This window comes from Sebastes fasciatus, chromosome 17, assembly GCF_043250625.1.
Source record: "Sebastes fasciatus isolate fSebFas1 chromosome 17, fSebFas1.pri, whole genome shotgun sequence".
NCBI classification, from domain to species: Eukaryota; Metazoa; Chordata; class Actinopteri; order Perciformes; family Sebastidae; genus Sebastes; species Sebastes fasciatus.
In genome coordinates this window covers 26376475-26396493 of record NC_133811.1, presented here as the reverse complement: position 1 = coordinate 26396493, position 20019 = coordinate 26376475, and the positions used below count along the sequence as shown (strand labels likewise).

Sequence of the window (20019 nt, the reverse complement as noted above, 5' to 3'; positions counted from 1 at the left end):
TAATTCCAAGATTGTTTAGGAACCCCAGTATGCAGAAATATTCATATAGAAGAGGGATCTTCCATTTTTTTCCCTGTTAAAAAGGATTTTTGGGGAAGGAGATTTGTCCAATCCCATGTTGATAAGAGTATTAAATACCTGACAAATCTCCCTTTAAGGTACATTTTGAACAGATAAAAAATTTGCGATTAATTTGCGATTAATCACGATCCAATATTTTGATCGATTGACAGCCCTAGCTTCAATAAAAACACAAACATTCAGAAAATCAAAACATGCAAAGTCACCATGAGTTTATTTTATTACTGTGCGGACACAGATACTTGGCTCGCGTTCACAGGTTTTCACACAACAAGCTTTTTCTTGTCTTGTCTCTCCATATGTTAATCTGGGTGACTGTACATCCAATTTAAACACCGTCCATTGAGAGGATATATGAGGCCCATTCAACAATGGGCCTCACAGTGCTGCGGGCCGCTTTGCATCAGGGTGTGAGTGCAGACTCAGAGATAACCCTTGTTGTCCCTGCGGCCCGGGGTGAAGCAGATGGGGAGAGGAACAATGGCCGTGCCCATGCGGAGGGCGGCAGTGACTGACACAGCCACTGAAGCTCCGAAGAATGCCTGGAGCCGAGCCAGATCAGAGCCACGGACCTCACCGCCGCCGCTGCAGCCACCCCCCCTCCACCTGACAACTCCCAATGTCCCATGGTGCACCGCGGCCGATGGGAACGACACCTTCAAAGACGGCCCCTCTTGCACGTCAGACAACCAGCAAACCATCCTGAAGGAGCAGCAGAGACGGGTGTTGGCACTGTGGACTGTGGACTTGTTAAGAAGAGGACTACTTAGTGGACAGAGAAAGGTCAACCCAACCCAACCTCAGCAACTAGACTAGCATGGCTACAGCGAGCACCTCAGGGCAGAGCACATTCGGGCTCGGGAGGAAAAAGAAGACCCCCGGTCTCATGGATCAGATTACCAAGTTCTTTGGAGGAGACAAAAAGAAAAGGAGCAAGGTGAGCATCCATGCATCTAGAGGGATAGTTCAAGGGCTTTTCTTTCCAGTTGAAGCCTCTTAAAACTTTAACTTAAAGTTAGAAAAATCTCAAATGTCCTCATGCCAGACTCAAGAATTTCAGTTCCTCCATATAATTATTACCTGATCATCTGATTTACCAATCATAAGGATTGTTTTAGGAATAACAGCCCAGTTTTTCCGCTTTGCGACGATGCATTATTGAAGTGGGTTGATGTTCTCAACCCACTTCAATAATGCATCGTCTGTTGCCTGTTGATGTTCTCAACCCATTGAGGAATACACACAAAACAAATCTAAATCTGGGTTTGCAGTGGACAGTATATTTCTCATGTCCTTCAACGTCCAGAAGACTTTCAAGAGATGTTTTTTTTTTATAGAAAATAATAAACACAAATTAACTTCACACTCTCACCAGTTAATGTATATTTCTCAGTTTGGGATTTTTGACAGAAGCTGCTTAAAAGAAGCGAACCGACCAGGCACTCCTTAACTGAGATTGGGAATGGCGATTCTCTCATTTGGGGCCGGCGTTTTAATATTACGGCAGAATTCTACCCCTGACCCGCACTAGACTTTTCAGAGAAGCAAGATGCTACATGATTTTATGATTTTTTTTCATGCTCAGATAGAAGTTTTATTTCTTTTTGCACAACCAAACTTTTAAATCATGAAAATGTTTCTATCTGAGCTGTCGACTGGGACCAAAATGTTGAAGTGTCTGTAATTGTTTAGATTCTGAATTTAAGGAGAAGCGTTAGTGATACAGACGCGCTGCTGCACCAACAGAATTGAACATATTATATTTTGTAGTGATGCACCGATAACCGGATCAGATATCGGCCGATACTGACCCAAATAGCTGGATCGGGTATCGGTGACAATGGTGCCGAATTATTCAATTCAATTAAATTCTATATTTATATACATTATATGCTGGAATTTGAATTCCTTTTTAAGTTTTGAAAGTTGCTGGTGTACGACTTATTATTTAATATATATATATATATATATATAAATTCAATAAATTTATATCTATGTATTTAATTGTTACATTTTGTTTTACAAAGTTAAGAAATCAGTGTTAAAGTCCAGCCTGATGTTGTCTTACACATAAAATCACTAAACACTGGTATCGGATCGGTACTCGGTATCGGTATCAAGACTGAAAAAGTCGGATCGGTGCATCCCTATTAACTATATATACATAATAAAATTACTATAATATCATTATTTTCCGGAATACCATCATTATCAACCGGAATATGTTTCTCAAAGCTTAAACAATTTTCTAAACTTTTATCTGAGTTTAACTTCTTTCATTATCGCTCCACATCTCCGCTGGCATGTGCTGTTGTTTTTACTCTTCCAACTAGGTGGTAAAGTTACACAGTACAAGTTAAAGAAATAATGTGAATACCCACATAGCCTGCGGTAAATCTACAGTAGATGCACCACCACCACCACGGTGCAGGTGGATTTAGTTTGTAATGTCAGCCTGGCTCTGAGCTGCAGATAGAAAACCTCCAACAAAACCTCTTTCAGGTTCAAGATTCAGCAGGATTTTGTGCTCTGATCTTTTCCCTTATATGCCAAAAGAAAGCCGTTATCATAGTATATCATAGACATTGATGCAACGTAGAGACAGAAAATACACATGAATTAGGATAAAGAGACATTAGTGTATCTTTCTGACATTTTGTTGTCCGGCTGCACAGCCAGATGTGTGAGATTGTTCTGGAGGTTGAGTTATAGTGCGACAGTGTGTCAGACAGCTACATCTGATAAGAAATCACGCTGGAGCCGGCTACACCATCCTTCAGGCACCCATGGGTGAAGCGTGAAGTGCTTCCCTCTCGTACTGTAAATGCTTCACGCTGTTAGCTTTTAGTATTTTAATTGCCTCTAATTGATTCAATTTTGCACATTTCCTATTGTCGAACATGGTAATAGTCCTTCCCTTTACATTGTGAGACTTGACGCCCAGGAGGGCCTTGAAACTACTATAATGACTGTAATTATATCATTAGGAGGTGTCTGTTGTCTCATGCCAAGCTACATCCATCATGTGTATATATATATATATATATGTATATATATATATATACATATATATATATATATATATAGCCCTAGGGTTCAACCCCCAAGAACCCTAACCCTAGCTCTGTAAACCGCAACACACATCAGACATCACAACGGTTTTAAGACAAAATTTAGATTTTTATTTTCATAAATAACTGTATTATATTATAATATAAATAAATAATTGGTTCCTGATATTGTTGGATTATAAGTGTTTAGTTGGTTTCACTACAATTTACACTTTTATTAACAAATAAGTGCGGCCGGGCAGATGAAACAGTGTGAGAAAGAAAGTTACAGAGGTTCTTTCTTTATTTATTTATTTGTTCATTTGTAACCTCAAAGCTGAAAATGAGGAAAGGGCGCCCACCGGCATTGTTTTTCTTTAAATCACTATTATTATTAATACTTTTCTTTAATTATTTTTTGAAGGCGACCAGTGCCCCCCAGAAGGTGGCACCCTTGGTGACTGCCTATATGGCCTATGCCTTAAACCGGCCCTGTATATATGTAAGGGATTATGTACAGCCGGTCATTGTTGTGAAAGAGAGAATCCTCCGTTCCGCGTCGGGGTGCGGCATCGCCCTGAAGGGGATTCTTTCACAACAATGACCCACTAGCTGTACATTATCCTGCTTATTACCCGGCTACTTACTGAAGAAATCAATAATTTGACCCATAAATGGTCCGCCAGAGCCCGACATCGGAGGTGCGTCCATAGCAACGGTCTGCTATACATAGCAACGGTCTGCTATACATAGCATTGGTCTGTTATAAAGAAATAGCAGACCGAAGAACGCCGTGATTAACCAATCAGAATCGAGTATTAAACAACGCCGTGTAATAAATATGCATATATATATATATATGTTTACATGGTATAAACCATACCATGTACACAGATGCAGTTACTTGACCTCTGTTGATCCTCACAGGGGTCGTTCCGAGGTCACCTGGCCGCCTCACCCCAGCAGTCCTCCGCTCGCCGCCGGACCAATGAGAATGCTGTGGTGCATTTCTTTAGGAGCATGGTAAGTTTCTTTAAATGGTGTCATATTGTACACATCATATCATATATTACATAACTATAACTGTTTACATTAAGTTGTTTTTTTCATGCTAACATCCTGAGTTTTATTGAAAACAGTTTTTGGAGCTTTGATGTGTTACTCTGAGACGGCCAGGAGTTGCATGAGCCAAAACACAAAGCAAACCAATTTCCTCCACTTTCTCCTGTGTGGAGTGTTGAACTGTCAGTGTCTTGTTTCGATTTCCTTCGGCTCTCTCACTCTTGGCATCAATAGTGCGGCAGCGTTTCAAAGCTAAACTGCTGCCTCCCTCAGCTCCCCCACTGATTACAGAGCTGCATGACTCCTTCATTTACATACCGATAAAACAACAGGAATTGGGGGAAGTTCCATCGGCTCAATCATTTGTTTAAAACATTGTTTTTCCTGCCCTGTGCAATCAGTCATTCTGTTGTTGTTGTTGTTGCTTGGTGTCTCTCAGGTTTCCTCTCCTCGTCCTAAATCCAGGGTGAGTCTCATTTTTTCACAATATCTGTTTTGTTGGTCATCCCAGAGGTGTAGCTGCAGGGCGAAGATGCAGAGATGCACTGATTATTTACATCTGATCACTTTAGACGTGACCTCCTTGGCTGTATTGTTCTCCCTCATATTTCTCAACGTCAAATTTCAACTGCGTTTTTTTATTTTTTGAGCGTTTTATTCTATATCCATTTTCATAACGCAGGCCGCTAGCCTCGTGCCCCGCTGGATCTGACCCGAAAACACTTCAGACAACTGATAAACTGCACTAATACTCGTAGGAATGTCGCATTTTTTTTATAATGCTTCATTTTTCCAGTGATTCATCCAGTAGGGAACATCAACTTTAATGGTAACACTCGCTTTGGATGTTATCATCCGATTGAAATGGGAGTTAGCGGTTATCAGCCTCATAGATATGAGTTAGAAGGGGCATGCTATACCTACTAGTAGGTTCAGAAGGCCATTATCATCTATTCACATGGTTGATCACAGATACGAATACAGGAATACGACACCAACCTCTAGTAGTCGTTATAGTTGTGACGGAAGCAAAGGAGGAAGTCAAGTGACATAGAATAAAGACCGCTGTTCGTTATGTTCTATGTATAGCTACTGTTGACTGACATAAACCTTTAGGATGTAAATGCATGTTTTACACTGAGCGTCAGGACCTTTTACCTTTTCTGCCCACAAAAAGGGGAAGGTGTTACGGGCAAAGTCACTCTTTTGTGCAACCACACATGCTTCATTTTAAGGGTTCACAAAACAAAAAATGTTGGGGACCGCTGGTCGACTCCAGAGAGTGAGTCGGCTGGATTGAGTGTTTATCATCAGCGGATATGATCCATCTTTTACTTTTACTAATTTACCACCACATCACTGCTAAGCTCTCCATCTACTATCTTTAACGGGATGATTCTCAGATGTGTTGAGGTGGACGCAGGTGCCACTACTCACTGTATCTCATCTCATCTCATCATCATGTCACTGTCTTGTTTCTTTTACATGTCCAGTGGATAGACGTCTTGGGCTTGGTACGTCACACAAAGTTCCCCTCTTGAATCAAACAAAAGCCCCACTACTGAATGCACCGCTATCCGTGTGTGTGTGTGTGTGTGTGTGCAATGATCCCCTTTAAATCCGTCTGTAGAGAGCTCCTCCTCCTTTGTCTGCAGCGCACCTGTGTGACCTAACCTTCACGCTCGTCCCGTCTCTTTCTCACCGTGTGTGTTTCACTGCTTTTTCCTCCTTGAAGAGAAATATCTTTTATATCTGAGCACGTGGAATCGAGACGTATTCAAAAGCTGATTCATCACCAGCATCTACATACTGTAGCTGAAAGCTCACTCTTATCGGACACCACAGAAACTCACTTTCATTCACTTTTTGATCAGTCAGCTGTTAATTTCTGACACATCAACTTATTGGTAAATTCATGACATTTCAATAAATTCTTCTTTGCTTCAATCCAGAGCGACTCGCTGCTTCTGGATGACTTTGAAACTGCTCGACTATTTATGAACCACAACCGGTAAACATGTTCTCTTAGGATCTCTTGGCCTGCATCACCTTCCTCCTCCTCCTCCTCTTCCTCCTCCTCTTCCACGCCTCTAGTTCTCTGTAACACCTCCATCCCCTCTGTGCCAGAGATGATTCACCGACCCATCTATTTCGGCCACCCACTTTCTTTGTGTCTCTCCACATCTGTCAGGTGACCCTGGACAGCCGTTTCGTATGTGTGTGTGTCATTTGACGGTGATTGTGTCGTCCGTGTGAGTCAGTTCAACGCGGACCTTGTCCTTGTCATCCATTTCCTTTCCCCTGAAGGTTGCTGTTATCTGGTCCTGTCACATAATCATGTTTTTTTCCCCCCCACGTCTCGGACGTATTATTCTCTCACAATAACAGATCGAAGAGCTTGTTTCTTCCACATCACACTGCTGCTGCTGTTGCAGAGAAACCACATACCTGCAATTTGGTTGTTTTTCCCCTTCGGCTTACAAGTGAAATTAGGGTTTTATATTGAAACAATTTGACGACCTTTAGACCTTTATAGCCTGTTCTAAAAGTTATATAATTACTAGGGCTGTCAATCGATTAAAATATTTAATCTTGATTAATCGAATGATTGTCTATAGTTAATCGTGATTATTATCCGTTCAAAATGTACCTTAAAGGGAGATTTTTGTCGAGTATTTAATACTCTTATCAACATGGGAGTGGACAAATATGCTGCATTATGCAAATGTATGTATATATTTATTACTGGAAATCAATTAACAACACAAAACAATGACAGATATTGTCCAGAAACCCTCACAGGTACTGCATTTAGCATAAAAAAATACGCTCAAATCATAACATGGCAAACTGCAGCCCAACAGGCAACAACAGCTGTCAGAGTGTCAGTGTGCTGACTTGACTATGACTTGCCCCAAACTGCATGTGATTATCATAAAGTGGTCATGTCTGTAAAGGGGAGACTCGTGGGTACCCATAGAACCCATTTTCATCCTCATATCTTGAGGTCAGAGGTCAAGGGACCCCTTTGAAAATGGCCATGACAGTTTTTCCTCGCCAAAATTTAGCGTAAGTTTGGAGCGTTATTTAGCCTCCTTTTGCGACAAGATAGCATGACATGGTTGGTACCAATGGATTCATTAGGTTGTCTAGTTTCATATGATGCCAGTATCTTCTAGCTTTAAAACTGAGCCCACTACAACTTCAAAATCGTAAGTTGTGTTAATGCGTTAAAGAAATTAGTGGCGTTAAAACAAATTTGCGTTAAAGCGTTATCGCGTTAACTTTGACAGCCCTAATAATTACCAAAAGAATTCCACTTTTATTGTCCAAAAGGGAAATTCAGCTTGTAGCAAAGTACATTGAAAACTCAACATAGGTCCAAATATCAAAAGGTCAAAAGGTCAAAAGGTCGACCCTAATGCATTAAAGAGGATGGATGGTAAACAAAGAGATATATGTGCAAAAAGTGCAAACGTTTTTCTTCATTTTTGAAAGACTCATTATTTGTGGATATGTGTTTTTTGTCCAACAGCAATGATTTTTGCCCTCTATAACATTTAAAAAAATTGTTTTTGGCGTTTTGTTAAAGTAGTGGGACATCTCTGATGCTCTGAGGTAAAATGTGTCTCATCTCGTAAAGAGAAAAAGGCCATCAATGTAAAATGAGTTAAACGTCTGGTTAAAGGTCAGACAATGACAGAGCAGCCAGCGTCTCTCTCTCAGGCCTTGGTTTCAGGTCTGTGCTTAAAGAGCATCTTTTTCTAGGCTTCGTCGCCGCGTGCCGAGAGCACAAAGTCGCCGGTCAGGAGACGCAAAGACCAAAGCACACTGTCCAGGATCTTCAACCTGGTGAGCTTACCGCACGTTCACCTCCTTGTTTCACTCAAACATTCCCTCTTTATACCTGTTAAACTGGGCTTAAATAAACACTGTCTCCTGTCTGTGTTTGCCCAAATGCAACAGTGATGCTCTCACCAGAGATCAGTGAGTAATAAATACATAAATATATAAATACAGCAAAACGATTCACCATTTCAGTTTCATTCATCAACACGCTTTCACAGCAGCATAATGAACTAACGAGCTTTAAGAGAAACATTTTCATTATTACAGTGACCCCAACATGTAAACCCAGCTGTTACATTCCTCACACACATTATTCATTGATTATTTTTCTGCAAATGTCATCTACCTCGACTCTTTTGAGGGTTTATTTTCAGTGTGGATGATCTCCTTGAATCCCAATAAATGTGAAGTATTCGACAATCAAATATTTCATGAACGTTCAGGACGGTTTTAAAGAGGACCTATTATTCGTTCTGTGATTTTGCCACTTTCCTTTAGTGTGTTATGTAGTTTTTTTGTGCATATAAAAGGTCTGGAAAGTTACAAAGACCACGCCAAAGGAAGTTACTCTCCCCCACAGAAACAATGCTCCTGAACTGCCTGAAACACCTCGCTTGAAGTCCTGCCTTTTCTTCCGTAATGTTGTGATGTCACCAAGTAATGCCGGGTACACACTACAGGAGAATCAAGCCGATTTTGGGCCTGATTCCCCCCTCTTGACAATCGTCAACAAAACCCCGATTTTTTGATAGTTCTAAATATTACAGTGTTTTTTACATCCCCGATCGGCTCAAAAGTCCATCCTGGCCGCTCTGATTTCAAATCGTAAATATTAAACATGTTCAATATTTACAATGGGATATCCTGTTGTGCGTGGTTAACCCCGAGGATAGCCGATGACGCAGTCACGTGGGAAAGAACGATAGCCAATTGAGAACCAAGCTGATTGAAGAAGGAAGGATAACAACTGCCATCATGGAGGCCGCGGCTAATGCACGAGCTAATGCAAAACGTGAAGCATAAAGTAGTAGTAAGATGGAGCTCAGAAATGGATACATTTATTATAACAAGTCGTTTTGTGTGGGCTCTCTCACATTTTTAAACATCTGTTAAGATTTGAAAACTCTTCTAGTGTGGGCCAGCCTTAACACATTTGCATAATACTGTAACAGCGTAGCGGCTAGTTTGGCACGCCCTCAAACAAAGCTAGTTAAAGCAGAGCTGGAGCGGTGTCCGAAGAGTTTGGTTCGGCTGACCAATCACATCAGAGTGGTGCAAGCTGACCAATCAGAGCAGACTGGGCTTATTGGAGGGGTGGGGAGTTGGCGAGGCAGGAGCTCAAACAGAGCGTTTCAGACAGAGAATGAAAAGAGGTGCTGCAGCACAGCCGCTATGAGAAAAGTAAAGTGTTTTTTGAACATTAAAGCATGTAAACATGTTCTTGTAGAAACCCAAAATACAAGCATGCACCTGAAAATGAGTATAATAGGTCCTCTTTAACTGAAAACTACATCACCCCAGATCTTTGATGCCATCTCTGGGGATAAAAAACTACATGTTTTTCTCAGCCACCTCATCACCCTCCTCTTTCTTCTCTCCAGGGAGAAACCAAGTCCCGTGCACCCCCTAAACGCTGGAGCACCATCTTCTAAGCTCTCCGCCGAGGACCAGATCACAGATCCGACGCCGACGGGACAAGACGAAGGAGGGGAAACAGATCAGCGAGTGGCGGATTCACAACCTCAAGAAGATGTTAACCCACTAACACAAGCCTGTATGTTCACACAGTGACATTGACAGAGTATAAAATCCACTCTCCAGGGATGTAGGCGGTCACTGTGCCTGTTTTTTGTTTTAATCCTACTTCTACGGATATCTTGTCTAGCTGTTCAGAAGCGATTCAGTCATGCTTTTAGTAAAAATATCTCACTGTAAAAATCACCCATAGTATGTTGTCCTGATGGTGCTATAGTGTCTGCTGTCTGAGGTTTGTTCATGGCAGATGTTTGTTTTTCTATTTGTCTTCCCGTCATCTGCATTTTGTACACGAGTGACGCTTTGTGTCTCACGCCGCTTTTTCTAGAAACGCGACTCACGCGCCAAACAAAGTTTTGTTTCATATGTGAAATCTAGACGGAGGGTGGTCCTGTTTGTGCTCGAGTGAAACGTATGTTTTTGAAAACAGAACTGGAAACCTGCTAATAGTGTTTTAATGTAACAGTTTTTGTTTCATTATGTTTAAGTGTAATTAATAAACATGTACAGTTTGATGTCAGTCAAAAAAAACAATAAAATGCCCTTTTCAAATGCACTGTTACTAAACTAAAGAATGTCCTAAAAACAACTGGCCTGCTCTCTTTTCTACATCGTCGCTTCTGCATCGATCTCATTTATCGTGAGTTATGTTTGCACCTTAAATTAAGTTTGAAGTTTTAATGTTCTTTGTGTTTCACTGAGAAGACAGACAACGGTTTGTTTTATCTGATGGTCAGATAGTAAGTGGTTCAAAGGTTTAAGGCAGAAGCACCCCAGATGGTATGAGGAGAACTGAAGGACAGTATGTTGATTTCAAATGTTCTGACGCATAATTTGTCGATTTCATTTTGTTCATAATAAATGACGTTGCCACTCACAAGCTCTGTTCGCATGTTCACTTTAACGGAATAGTCAAAAGAACTGTAAAGATGATTTTGGGTTGTTTTTTTTGCTGATGTGGTGCTACAGGAATTATGTTTCCTTTTAATGTTCAGCCTAACTGGAAATAAACATGTTACGCCTTCTCTCAGTTATTAAATGTTTTAAAATCTGACAATTCTGTTGTCTTTATTATAGCATTTTTCAGGGATTTTAGTAGCCAAAACAGAATGAGAAAGAAATAGTTGAACATTTTGGGAGATTATTTGTTTACTTGCAGAGAGTTGAGGAGATACCAGTCTCACGTCCGTTTGGTCAATATGTAGCTGGAGCCAGGAGGAGGTTAGCTTAGCTTAGCATAAAGACTAGAAACACTGGAAATTTATGCCTACCAGCCCGTCCTGTTTTGTAATACCACTTGTTTGTACCTCGATAGACGATAGTGAGTCATTGTAGCGTCCAGTCTGCCCTCAGTCCAACACGAGAGAGGACGAAGAAGTACAGCCGCGAGTATCGAAGCAAAGAGACGAAACTCCCATGTCTTTTTGACAACAGCTGCTGCCGCCATTTTGGACTGAAAATGCTTATTATATTTATCATATTTTTATTGTTCAACACGGGCCATTTCGGTAGAATATGACAATAGAATAGAAATAATTTTGTTTTACTTTTGTACGGCACTTTTAGGCGGACGTTTTTGTCACTTTGAATCCAAAATGGCCAAAGCGTAGATTTGCTGCTGGGCGCTGATGTTACAATGGAACGACCGATTGACTTTCACTTCCTGGTAATATACGTTCTTTGGCGAGGGCTTGTAATACATCCATGGTCCGTGTGTGTTTTGAGACCGATGGGTCTGATTGTGGGGGGACGGCCTCGACTCCCCACTGGATCAGCAAACTTTCTGTTGCTGCCGTTACGCAGGTTAAGGCCCTGACACACCTGAGTGTCATGGAGCATGTGGATAGACATTACACAGGAACCTTTAATATTATAAGAAATAATTAAAAAAGTGCCGTCTCTTTGTGCAGGTTTGACCCTATAAATGGTACCCTGGTGTTTGTAACCATGACGATAGCAGAGACTGCAACCTCACGTAACCAGCTTGAAGGTTTACTGAGCAGCTGGATAACTGAAGAGGGAAAAAATAAAAGTACATACTGTATTACCCCCTAACTCAACCCGTGATCCCTACATGAAGACTCCCACACACCCTTGAGACATCCTCTGGAGGCCAATCATCCATCTCAGACAGTAATCCCAGTATCAAAGTGTTCTACGGACTGAAAAGAAAAACAATATCTCAACTACATCAAGCTGTACATTTTGTTCTAAATGAACACTAAACAAGGGTGATACTCAGAGGTGGGAAAACAATGTTTCACATCATTAGAAATAATGCTGAGATAGAACTTTTCAAGGACAACTGCCCCTAAGACCACAATTAGCAAAGAGCTCCGTCTCTCCTGCATGCAGTGTTCCTGCGATAATTGGCTCAGTGGCCCAAAATCCACATCACACAAAGGCAATTTTCCTGTGTTTGACGTATTATAGCATTCACATTCAGCTACATGTACCCTGAGCCTGCCTGGTTTGTCTTTACCCTGATTCTGGCCACAGAGTATGTCGAGGATGAGGAAATATGCCCACAGATGTATTAAAATCTCAAAAATAATTTTCTGATATAAGATACAAGCTCAAATGCTCCACCCAAAATACATAAACTTCAATGTGATTTAAGCATTCATTCAACTCACATTTAAACAAAACTCCCTATACTGTGTCCTAATTTAACTGGCGACGTATACAGTGTCATACAGTATGTAATACCGTTGTTCCTCTTTGTACTGTTACACTCTTTGATTGGTCACAACCTCATGTTTGCCATTGAAATGGAAATCTCTATGGGTTTCCACCCCTGAATGCTCCTGAATACATTAAATGACAGTCCCATTCACTGGTTCATCGTCTTTAACACACTCTGGGTCTTTAATGAAATTAATGGAGGATGCTTTCTTTTAAACACAGGGAAGATCTTTCGCACAACTGGATCACAGGAACGAGATGCTGCAGCGTTGAGCAAGAGAGACCTCTGGTGCTCGACCGTTGTGCTGCAATGGAACCCTTCTGAAATGAGCCACAGTGTTCTGGTGCTGTATGAGTCAAAACTGACTTCTTTCCTTTATATAGTGTAGGGATGCACCGATACCGATACCAGTATCGGGTATCTGGTCCGATACTGTGCTCATGTACTCGTACTCGCTAAACGGCTCCGATACAACGGCACCGATACCACTTTACGGTGGTGCGCCCGACCCTGCTGGGCCGGGATCCCACCTCAGCCAGCGCGCGCCGGCCCACACTTTCATTGCGCTGCGGGGTTTTGCTTGCACCCTCTGACTCGCCCGTGCATTAGACTCCTTGGTCCGTGTTTCAAGACGGGTCAGGTGGGTTGCCGACATCGCCACAGACTGGCTGTTAACGAGGGTTTTTTGGCACAGAGAAGTACTCGTATCGGTACTCGGTATCGGCGAGTACCCAAATGTAAGTACTTGTACTCGGTCTGAAAAAAAGTGTTATCGGTGCATCCCTAATATAGTGTGAAGAGACATCACTATGGCACAAAAGTATTTTTATACTCTTGTATTTATTTTCTAATGCAGCTCAATGGCAAATAATTTATGTGCAAAATGCAAATTGACTTTAAATCGGGCTCAAGAAGTACATTCACCACACAGATGTACAGTTTACAGCATCACTAAACAAGAACTGAGGCTACGTGGCACTGCACAAATTAAAAAGGATCACTTGAATGAAGCATGTGACTGTTCCTTTTTTTTTTCAAAATATCGATGACATGAAAAGAATCCACATAAAAAGGATAAAACAAAAAGCAGCTGCTCAAAGAAGCCTTCAATGATATTTGTGTCCGTAGGCTTTTAAAGTCATCATGTAATTCATTGACCTTCTTGTATGTATTTATCAAACATTTAATTTCCGCTAAAGCTCTCACTCGCCTCCTCTTTAAAAACGTGACTATTGGTGTCCAAGTTTTGTGACTGAGTTCTTAGCTCATCCACAATCCCAGACACACTGCCCAACAGGCCACGCATCCCGTCCTCCATCTCCCCGTGAAAATCCACCGCCTCGACTTTCACCTGTCCTCCCGTTGCGAGAAAAGCCTCCCCGTCTTCAAATCCATAACTGAAGCTGTCGTCCATATCCGCTGCAGCTGCGCTCGCGTTGTTGCTGTTCGCTGAGGAGCTGGAGGCGAGTCTCTCGCATCGGGCCTGATGCCTGAGGAAGCTGTCTCTCCAAATGACTTTCTTCCCACACAGGCCGCACTCATAGGGCCGCAGCCCTCCGTGAGTCTTAAGGTGCTTGGTTAGATGGTGCTTCATCTTGAAGGACTTTGTGCAAACAGGACAGCCAAAGGGCCGTAGATTGAGGTGCTGCATCTTCACGTGCCGGTCACGCATACTCTTCAGTGTGTAGGCTTTGCCGCAGTGGCAGAAGTGGACTTTGCCTGTGTAGGGGGCACCGGCGAGGGACACTGAGGAGGACGAAGACGGAGTCGGGGGTGAAGGGGGTGGCGGAAATGTAGCGGAGGATGGAGACAAATGGCGGCTTGAGGTGGGGGTCAATGAGCTACCCTGTCCCACGCTGGTGGAGGGCCAGTTCACCTCTGACCCCGCCATGGTGAAGTCAGGAGACACGGGTACTAAAGGCCTTTGGGAAACCTGTCCTGTGCCATCTTCGATCTCATCATATGTGCCTCTGCTAAATGTCCCTTCTGTGAAACATTCAAAATCCACATCCTCCTCTTCATCATCTTCATCCTCGTCTTTACTGCAGCTGCCACCCTCTCCGTCCTGCGGCCTCTGCTCTTGTTGAGACCAGGGACCCGTCTGCCACTGCAGCCGGGCTGAACCTGGGCAGGCGGAGCCCGGAACTCCTTCCCCCGTTTGGCAAGCATGAACACCGGGCAGGTCTGGGGAGGGATCTCTTCCTACCAGATTTCTCTGCACTTTTTCCTTGATCTCCTCCGCATTCGCCTTCCCCGTGGCTTGTCCTATATTCTCATGTGAAATTGGGTGGAAGTCTGCAGAAGAAATGTAAAACAAAGTCGAATCAAATCAATGCACAGTACGAGGACAAGTAATACGTGACCCAGCGTAGAAGAACATCTCAATACTGTTTTGGTGGTACTGGCCTAAATGGGCTTGTTAGTATCGAAAGCTCACAGGGACTGATGATGTTTACTTTTTAATACAATTCCTGATTTAAATCAACTTTAAACCAATTTATTAAGGAACTATTTGCAAATTTTTGATTATTTTATTAAAGTTACTACAGAGAACTTTCATTTTGTGTTGATTTAAGCGGTGCTGTTTCCGGGCACCAGAGTCCCTTTAGAAAACCTCTCATTTTACTGCAGCGGGGTCTGACAGTCTGCAACGCAATGTCCTGGTTCTGGTTCTCCTGTGCCTCCCTTCCCTCCAGCGGGCCCAGCGATACGGCCTGAGCCTTCAGCAGCAGCAGTTCATGCAGTTTTTGCATTCAGTATAAATATGTTATTTTTGCCTATTCTAAAAATGATGTTTGAATATTTCTGCATTCTGGGATCCATAAACAGTTATGTAATGAGACAATTTTTTTAAATTTGACCTCACTGTATAAAACGACCTGTGGTGACCTCTAGGATAATCACAGCCTCATGAAACTTTACAACCACAAACTAGAGACCTAAAGCATTCAGAAGATGGATGGCTTTCCTAGCTAGATTGACAATAAGGGGGGTTCTGAGCAGTTTACACAACAGAAGTGCAACAAGAAAAATGCAATTCTTGCAGAAATCTCCAAATGTCAAAAGTTTTTGATCCCAAATCACAGCATGGCTTTTTCTACGATGTTCCTCAAGGTCTTGGTGTCTTAATGTGGTATTTTGGAGGGATTATTGATCATTTTGATCAACTCTCGAGTGGTAAAAAATGGTCCAAATCTGTGTAACAAATGGTATCAACCCAAAAATGTTCTACATACAGCTATGAGCGTGGTTGCTCATAGGTTACACTAAATACGATTGTTTTTGTTAGACAGATATATTTGTGTTTAAAGTGAAATGAGTCTTTTGAATCTCACCACAGTGTCCCATTTGTGCGAAGCCTCCCTTCTTCTCCACCGCTGCCTCTCCGACTCCCTCATCTGCCTCGATCTCTCTTTTCTCCTTCTTCCTCTTCTCTTGTGTCTCATCGCCGTCCCCGCTCTCTCTATTCTTATCAAGCAGTCTGTCGGTGCTCGCCGGCGCTCCCCGCTGTTGAAACCTGACTTTCTGCTTTAATGCTTCACCACTAGGGAACCCCCCGTGGTACCGGCTATTGTGGCCGGGTCCATCATGGGCAAAGTGGCTCGTTTTGGCGTGGCTTGATACCCACGCCTCCTCGCAGTTGGTGTAATCACTGTCTGCGTAGCCGGGGAGGGTGTCCAGTTGAGAGTCGGCTAAGTGCTGGGCTGATGAGGGCCGCGGTCGCCCCCATCTGGGGAACTGCTGCGGACGTCTCCATGTCGCTAAGGGAGGCAAGGCATCGGGTTTCCTCTCCTTCCTTCTCCCCTCCCTTTCCACATATAAGCAGTCTGTGCTGCTCGGGGACTGCTGGCGAGATGCAGTGCCAGGGTGAGCTACAGCGGCCTCTCCAGGGGTGACTTCTGGCGAGGGCCGGGGCCTCTTCAGGATCTCTGTGCATTTGTCCACGATGTGCCACATCTGGAGGAAACTGGCCACAGTGACATAGTTAACGATGTCATCATGCACGATGCTCAGCTGGCCTGTGTAGGCAGAACTCAGGACACTCTCAAAGGCCACTGGGTCCATAACTGAGGGTAGAGAAACCGTTGTTACGTTCTTCAGCAACACCTGTCGAGAGATACAAACAAAGACATACTGAGTTTCAGGCATCTGGACAGAAAACAGTGAAAACAATAATACCTTATTATTAGGGCTGTCAAAGTTAACGCAATAATAACACGCTCACACAAATTTGTTTGAACACCACTAATTTCTTCACCACTAATGCATTAACACATCACTCAGTTTTTGGGTTGTAGCGGGCTCAGTTTTAAAGCTATAGTGAAGATAGTGGTATCATATGAAACTAGAAAACCTAATGAATCCATTGATACCAACCATGTCATACTAGCTTGTCGCTAGGGAGGCTAAATAACGCTCCAAACATACGCTAAATTTTGGAGAGGAAAAACTGGCATGACCATTTTCAAAGTGGTCCCTTGACCTCTGACCTGTGGACAATCATGCGATTAATTGCAATTAAATCTTCTAATCGATTGACAGCCCTACTTATCATAAATGAATGAATCTGTACACACAATATATTGCACACTGATGTGGCCTGGCCTACCTGGTCATGAAAGTAAGGCGAGGATGCAGCGAGCACACAGCGGTGGGCCCTGAACACTTGCCCTTGCACCTGGATGGAGAGGTCACACAGACGCCCCTCTTCTCGCTGGCGGTTCAGATTGTCCAAAACAGCAGCACGGGCACCGGGGAAACACACCTGGACAGTCAGACCAGCCGGAGCAGCAGAAGCACTGCAGGTCGGATCCATGGTCACACAAAACTATGGAGAAGAATAAAACATTACAAAGTGCAAAAGTGGTTACTGGTTTCTTATACTTTGTGTCTCAGGTGTTTAAAGAAACATGGTATGTCCACAAAAACCCTCATCAACTTCTACCGGTCCACAATAGAAAGCATCTTAACTGGATGCATACTGGTATGGTTTGGCAACATTACATCATATGACCATAAACTCCTGATGAGGACAGTGAAAACAGCATCTAAAATTATTGGATCACCGTTAACACAGTTACAGGACATTTACACCACTCGCTGCAGGAAGAAAGCACTTTGTATCATGCAGGACACAAGTCATTCAGCATAGACACTTTTCTCTTATCGCCCTTCAGGGAAGTGCCTGCAGAGCATTAGAGCTCGGACCGCTCACCTCAGAGACAGTTTTTAACCTCAGGCGGTCAGACTACTGAACAGTAGCACTAAATGAATGCAGAGCTGTGGATTGTTTTATGGATGTTTTAGGTTGTTTTATCATTTTATTCTCAGGTATTGTCTTATTTATTGTAGTATTTATCAACTGTACTATTTATAGATTTTAAGGGCTGAGAGAGAGCCTGGGTAAAATGCATTTCAATGCATTTCATTGCATTTCACTGTACACTGTACTTTTAAATGCATATGACAAATAAACTTGAAACTGAAACGTGAAACTCAATAAATTTTTTCTAATGGTGTATACACTATTTAGTACCTATTTTTGTTTTTGAAGGCTTTATCTTCTATACAGATGTGCATACTGTACTGAATATGGCCTAGTGTTTTAGTTTTTAAGGTTACTTATCTATACTATACTTTCTTTTTCTGCTGTGACACTTCAATTTAAAACATTTTTTTGGTGGGCAGATTATATTTTAAGGAACTTATATCAAAGACAGTTTTAAGAGCAGTATGTGTTGATGACTATTGTCTAATCATCTCACTGAAGTAGGGCTGTCAAAGTCAACGCGTTAACACAAACACAGTGAAACACAGGAGAGGTACAGGTATACAAACATTATAAAAACAATAGAGATGTAGAAGGTACAGAGTGAATGGGTGAACTTAGTGTGAACAGTCCATCAATACATAAATGTAATATGTACATATGTGCAGTCTATAAAGTCTGTTAGCTACCTTACTGTTATATACTGTTGTATAACTTAGTTAACATGTCTAATGTCTCATAAAGTCTGCTGAAGGTCTGCATTCACTCATTCCTGCGTTAGCATGTAGCTAACTAGTTAGCAGTCACTGGTTAGCTACATGCTAACATGCTAACATGAGCTTCCACCTGATGATCAGCTACCACATGGAGCTAACTTAGCTAATGTTAGCCACCTTCACTGTAAAGTACTATAACTTAGTAAACATGTCCTTTCACGTAAACAGCTGTTATTAAAACACACTATTATTAACATGAAGTGTTGCTAACTAGCTAGCAGCTAGCATTAGCTTAGTTACTTTACCTTTGATATGTTGAGCTCTTTCTACTCTCATATGGAGCCTCGCTGACTATTTGAAGCACAACATTGTTATTCGTGGATTCCAGATACAGAATAACATCAAAACAACAAAACACAGCTGAAGCTAGCTCGCTAACAGATGCTAACAGATGCTAACAGATGCTAACAGAGCTAGCCCGCAGGCGGAGCTAGCTGATGATGCTAGTCAGGTTGATGATAACATCATCTCTCCTCTCTCACACACAGAGTGATGAGTGGGTGTTTGGTGTTAAAGTTGAGTTATTATGAAATGCCATCACACTGGCTTACATAGACCTGCGGCTTTAGCTGCGAGAGAATCTAATCAATAGTTATAAAAGCTGATTATTGGAAGTTATATTGACTGATCCTCTGTTATTATGTTGACAGTAGTGATGTGTAAGTTGAGAACGAGTCGGTTCAAAGAGCCGGCTCTTTTAAGTGAACGATAAGAGCCGGCTCCAGTCCGAGAGCCCTTTTTTTTCTTTCTTTCTTTAAAGGGACTGTTTGTAACTTTTTACAGGTATAAATCTACCGAGTCGGTTTCCCATGCGCGCTCGCATATGCGCGCTTGCGTGTGGCTACGCTGTTCAGACCGCCTGCCTGCCTTCACTCACACACCGCGCTCGCTCCACCTCACGTGCGTGCGCACACACTGCACACTGCAGAAGACTTTGTAGCTCTGAGAATATCTGGTGAACTTACAGTGGACGTTTGTGCAGAAATAAATGCTGCAGCTCCTCCAGACCAACAGAGGTTTCCCATGTCTTGTGAAGTGACGGGGCTCCGCAGCGAGAAACGTTATCGTCTCCGACCGGGTGCCAGTGTCTCCCTGCGGGCGCAGTGGGAGACGATAACATTTCTCTTCCTGCTTCAGCCTAGAGGCTGAGGCAGGAAAAGCCAACACTAGGCTCAGCAGTGATTCAAGGAGAGACCTTCGTCTGGTCAGCTAACATTACTGCCAAGCAGCTGAAATACAGAGTGATATTGTGGTTTTAGCTGACGTGTGTCGCCTCACTGTTTTGAGTGATGCTCGTTCATGTCTATGTAGAGCGAGCACAAGCGCGAGCAACAGGACGCTGACTTTCGTTGACTTAACGGCCGCAGGTGTCGCTGTTAAGAAGCATTTCTGAAAGTTACAAACAGTCCCTTTAAGTGATATATGTGCACACATACTAATCATAGGTCAAAACAGCTAAAGCTAAATTTGGCTGAATTATAAAAAGACAGA

The 20019-nt window shown here is 42.6% G+C and overlaps 2 protein-coding genes across 6 annotated transcripts; one reads left to right on the top strand and one right to left on the bottom strand.

Annotated features, from left to right (window-relative positions):
• Window positions 1-749: 749 nt before the first annotated feature.
• Window positions 750-10328, top strand: mbpa (myelin basic protein a). Of its 5 annotated transcripts, XM_074612860.1 has the most exons (7): window positions 750-1018; window positions 4059-4154; window positions 4633-4659; window positions 5687-5707; window positions 7962-8045; window positions 8160-8180; window positions 9644-10328. In XM_074612860.1, exons 1-6 carry the CDS (start codon window positions 899-901, stop codon window positions 8160-8162), a joined length of 351 nt encoding a protein of 116 aa, XP_074468961.1. In that variant the 5' UTR covers window positions 750-898; the 3' UTR covers window positions 8163-8180; window positions 9644-10328. The 5 variants fall into 5 exon arrangements, with proteins under 5 accessions (XP_074468961.1, XP_074468959.1, XP_074468960.1 ...); XM_074612858.1 differs by lacking the exon at window positions 8160-8180; XM_074612862.1 differs by lacking the exon at window positions 5687-5707 and having other exon boundaries at window positions 751-1018.
• zbtb22a (zinc finger and BTB domain containing 22a) lies at window positions 10250-19186 on the bottom strand. The gene is made up of 4 exons (XM_074612857.1): window positions 18774-19186; window positions 17093-17311; window positions 15819-16590; window positions 10250-14778 (listed from the first exon to the last, which is right to left on the bottom strand). The coding sequence occupies exons 2-4, from the start codon at window positions 17297-17299 to the stop codon at window positions 13667-13669; spliced, it is 2091 nt and encodes a 696-aa protein (XP_074468958.1). The 5' UTR covers window positions 17300-17311; window positions 18774-19186; the 3' UTR covers window positions 10250-13666.
• Window positions 19187-20019: the final 833 nt, after the last annotated feature.

Bases quoted from the DNA above. Each gene is read 5' to 3' on its own strand.
- mbpa (XM_074612858.1), top strand. From the start codon at position 899: ATGGCTACAGCGAGCACCTCAGGGCAGAGCACATTCGGGCTCGGGAGG. The intron at 4,155-4,632 runs GTAAGTTTCTTT...GGTGTCTCTCAG, and splicing joins TGCATTTCTTTAGGAGCATG to GTTTCCTCTCCTCGTCCTAA. The intron at 8,046-9,643 runs GTGAGCTTACCG...TCTTCTCTCCAG, and splicing joins TGTCCAGGATCTTCAACCTG to GGAGAAACCAAGTCCCGTGC.
- zbtb22a (XM_074612857.1), bottom strand. From the start codon at position 17,299: ATGGATCCGACCTGCAGTGCTTCTGCTGCTCCGGCTGGTCTGACTGTC. The intron at 16,591-17,092 runs GTAGGCCAGGCC...ATCTCTCGACAG, and splicing joins CGCCTTACTTTCATGACCAG to GTGTTGCTGAAGAACGTAAC. The intron at 14,779-15,818 runs GTGAGATTCAAA...TTTCTTCTGCAG, and splicing joins CGCACAAATGGGACACTGTG to ACTTCCACCCAATTTCACAT.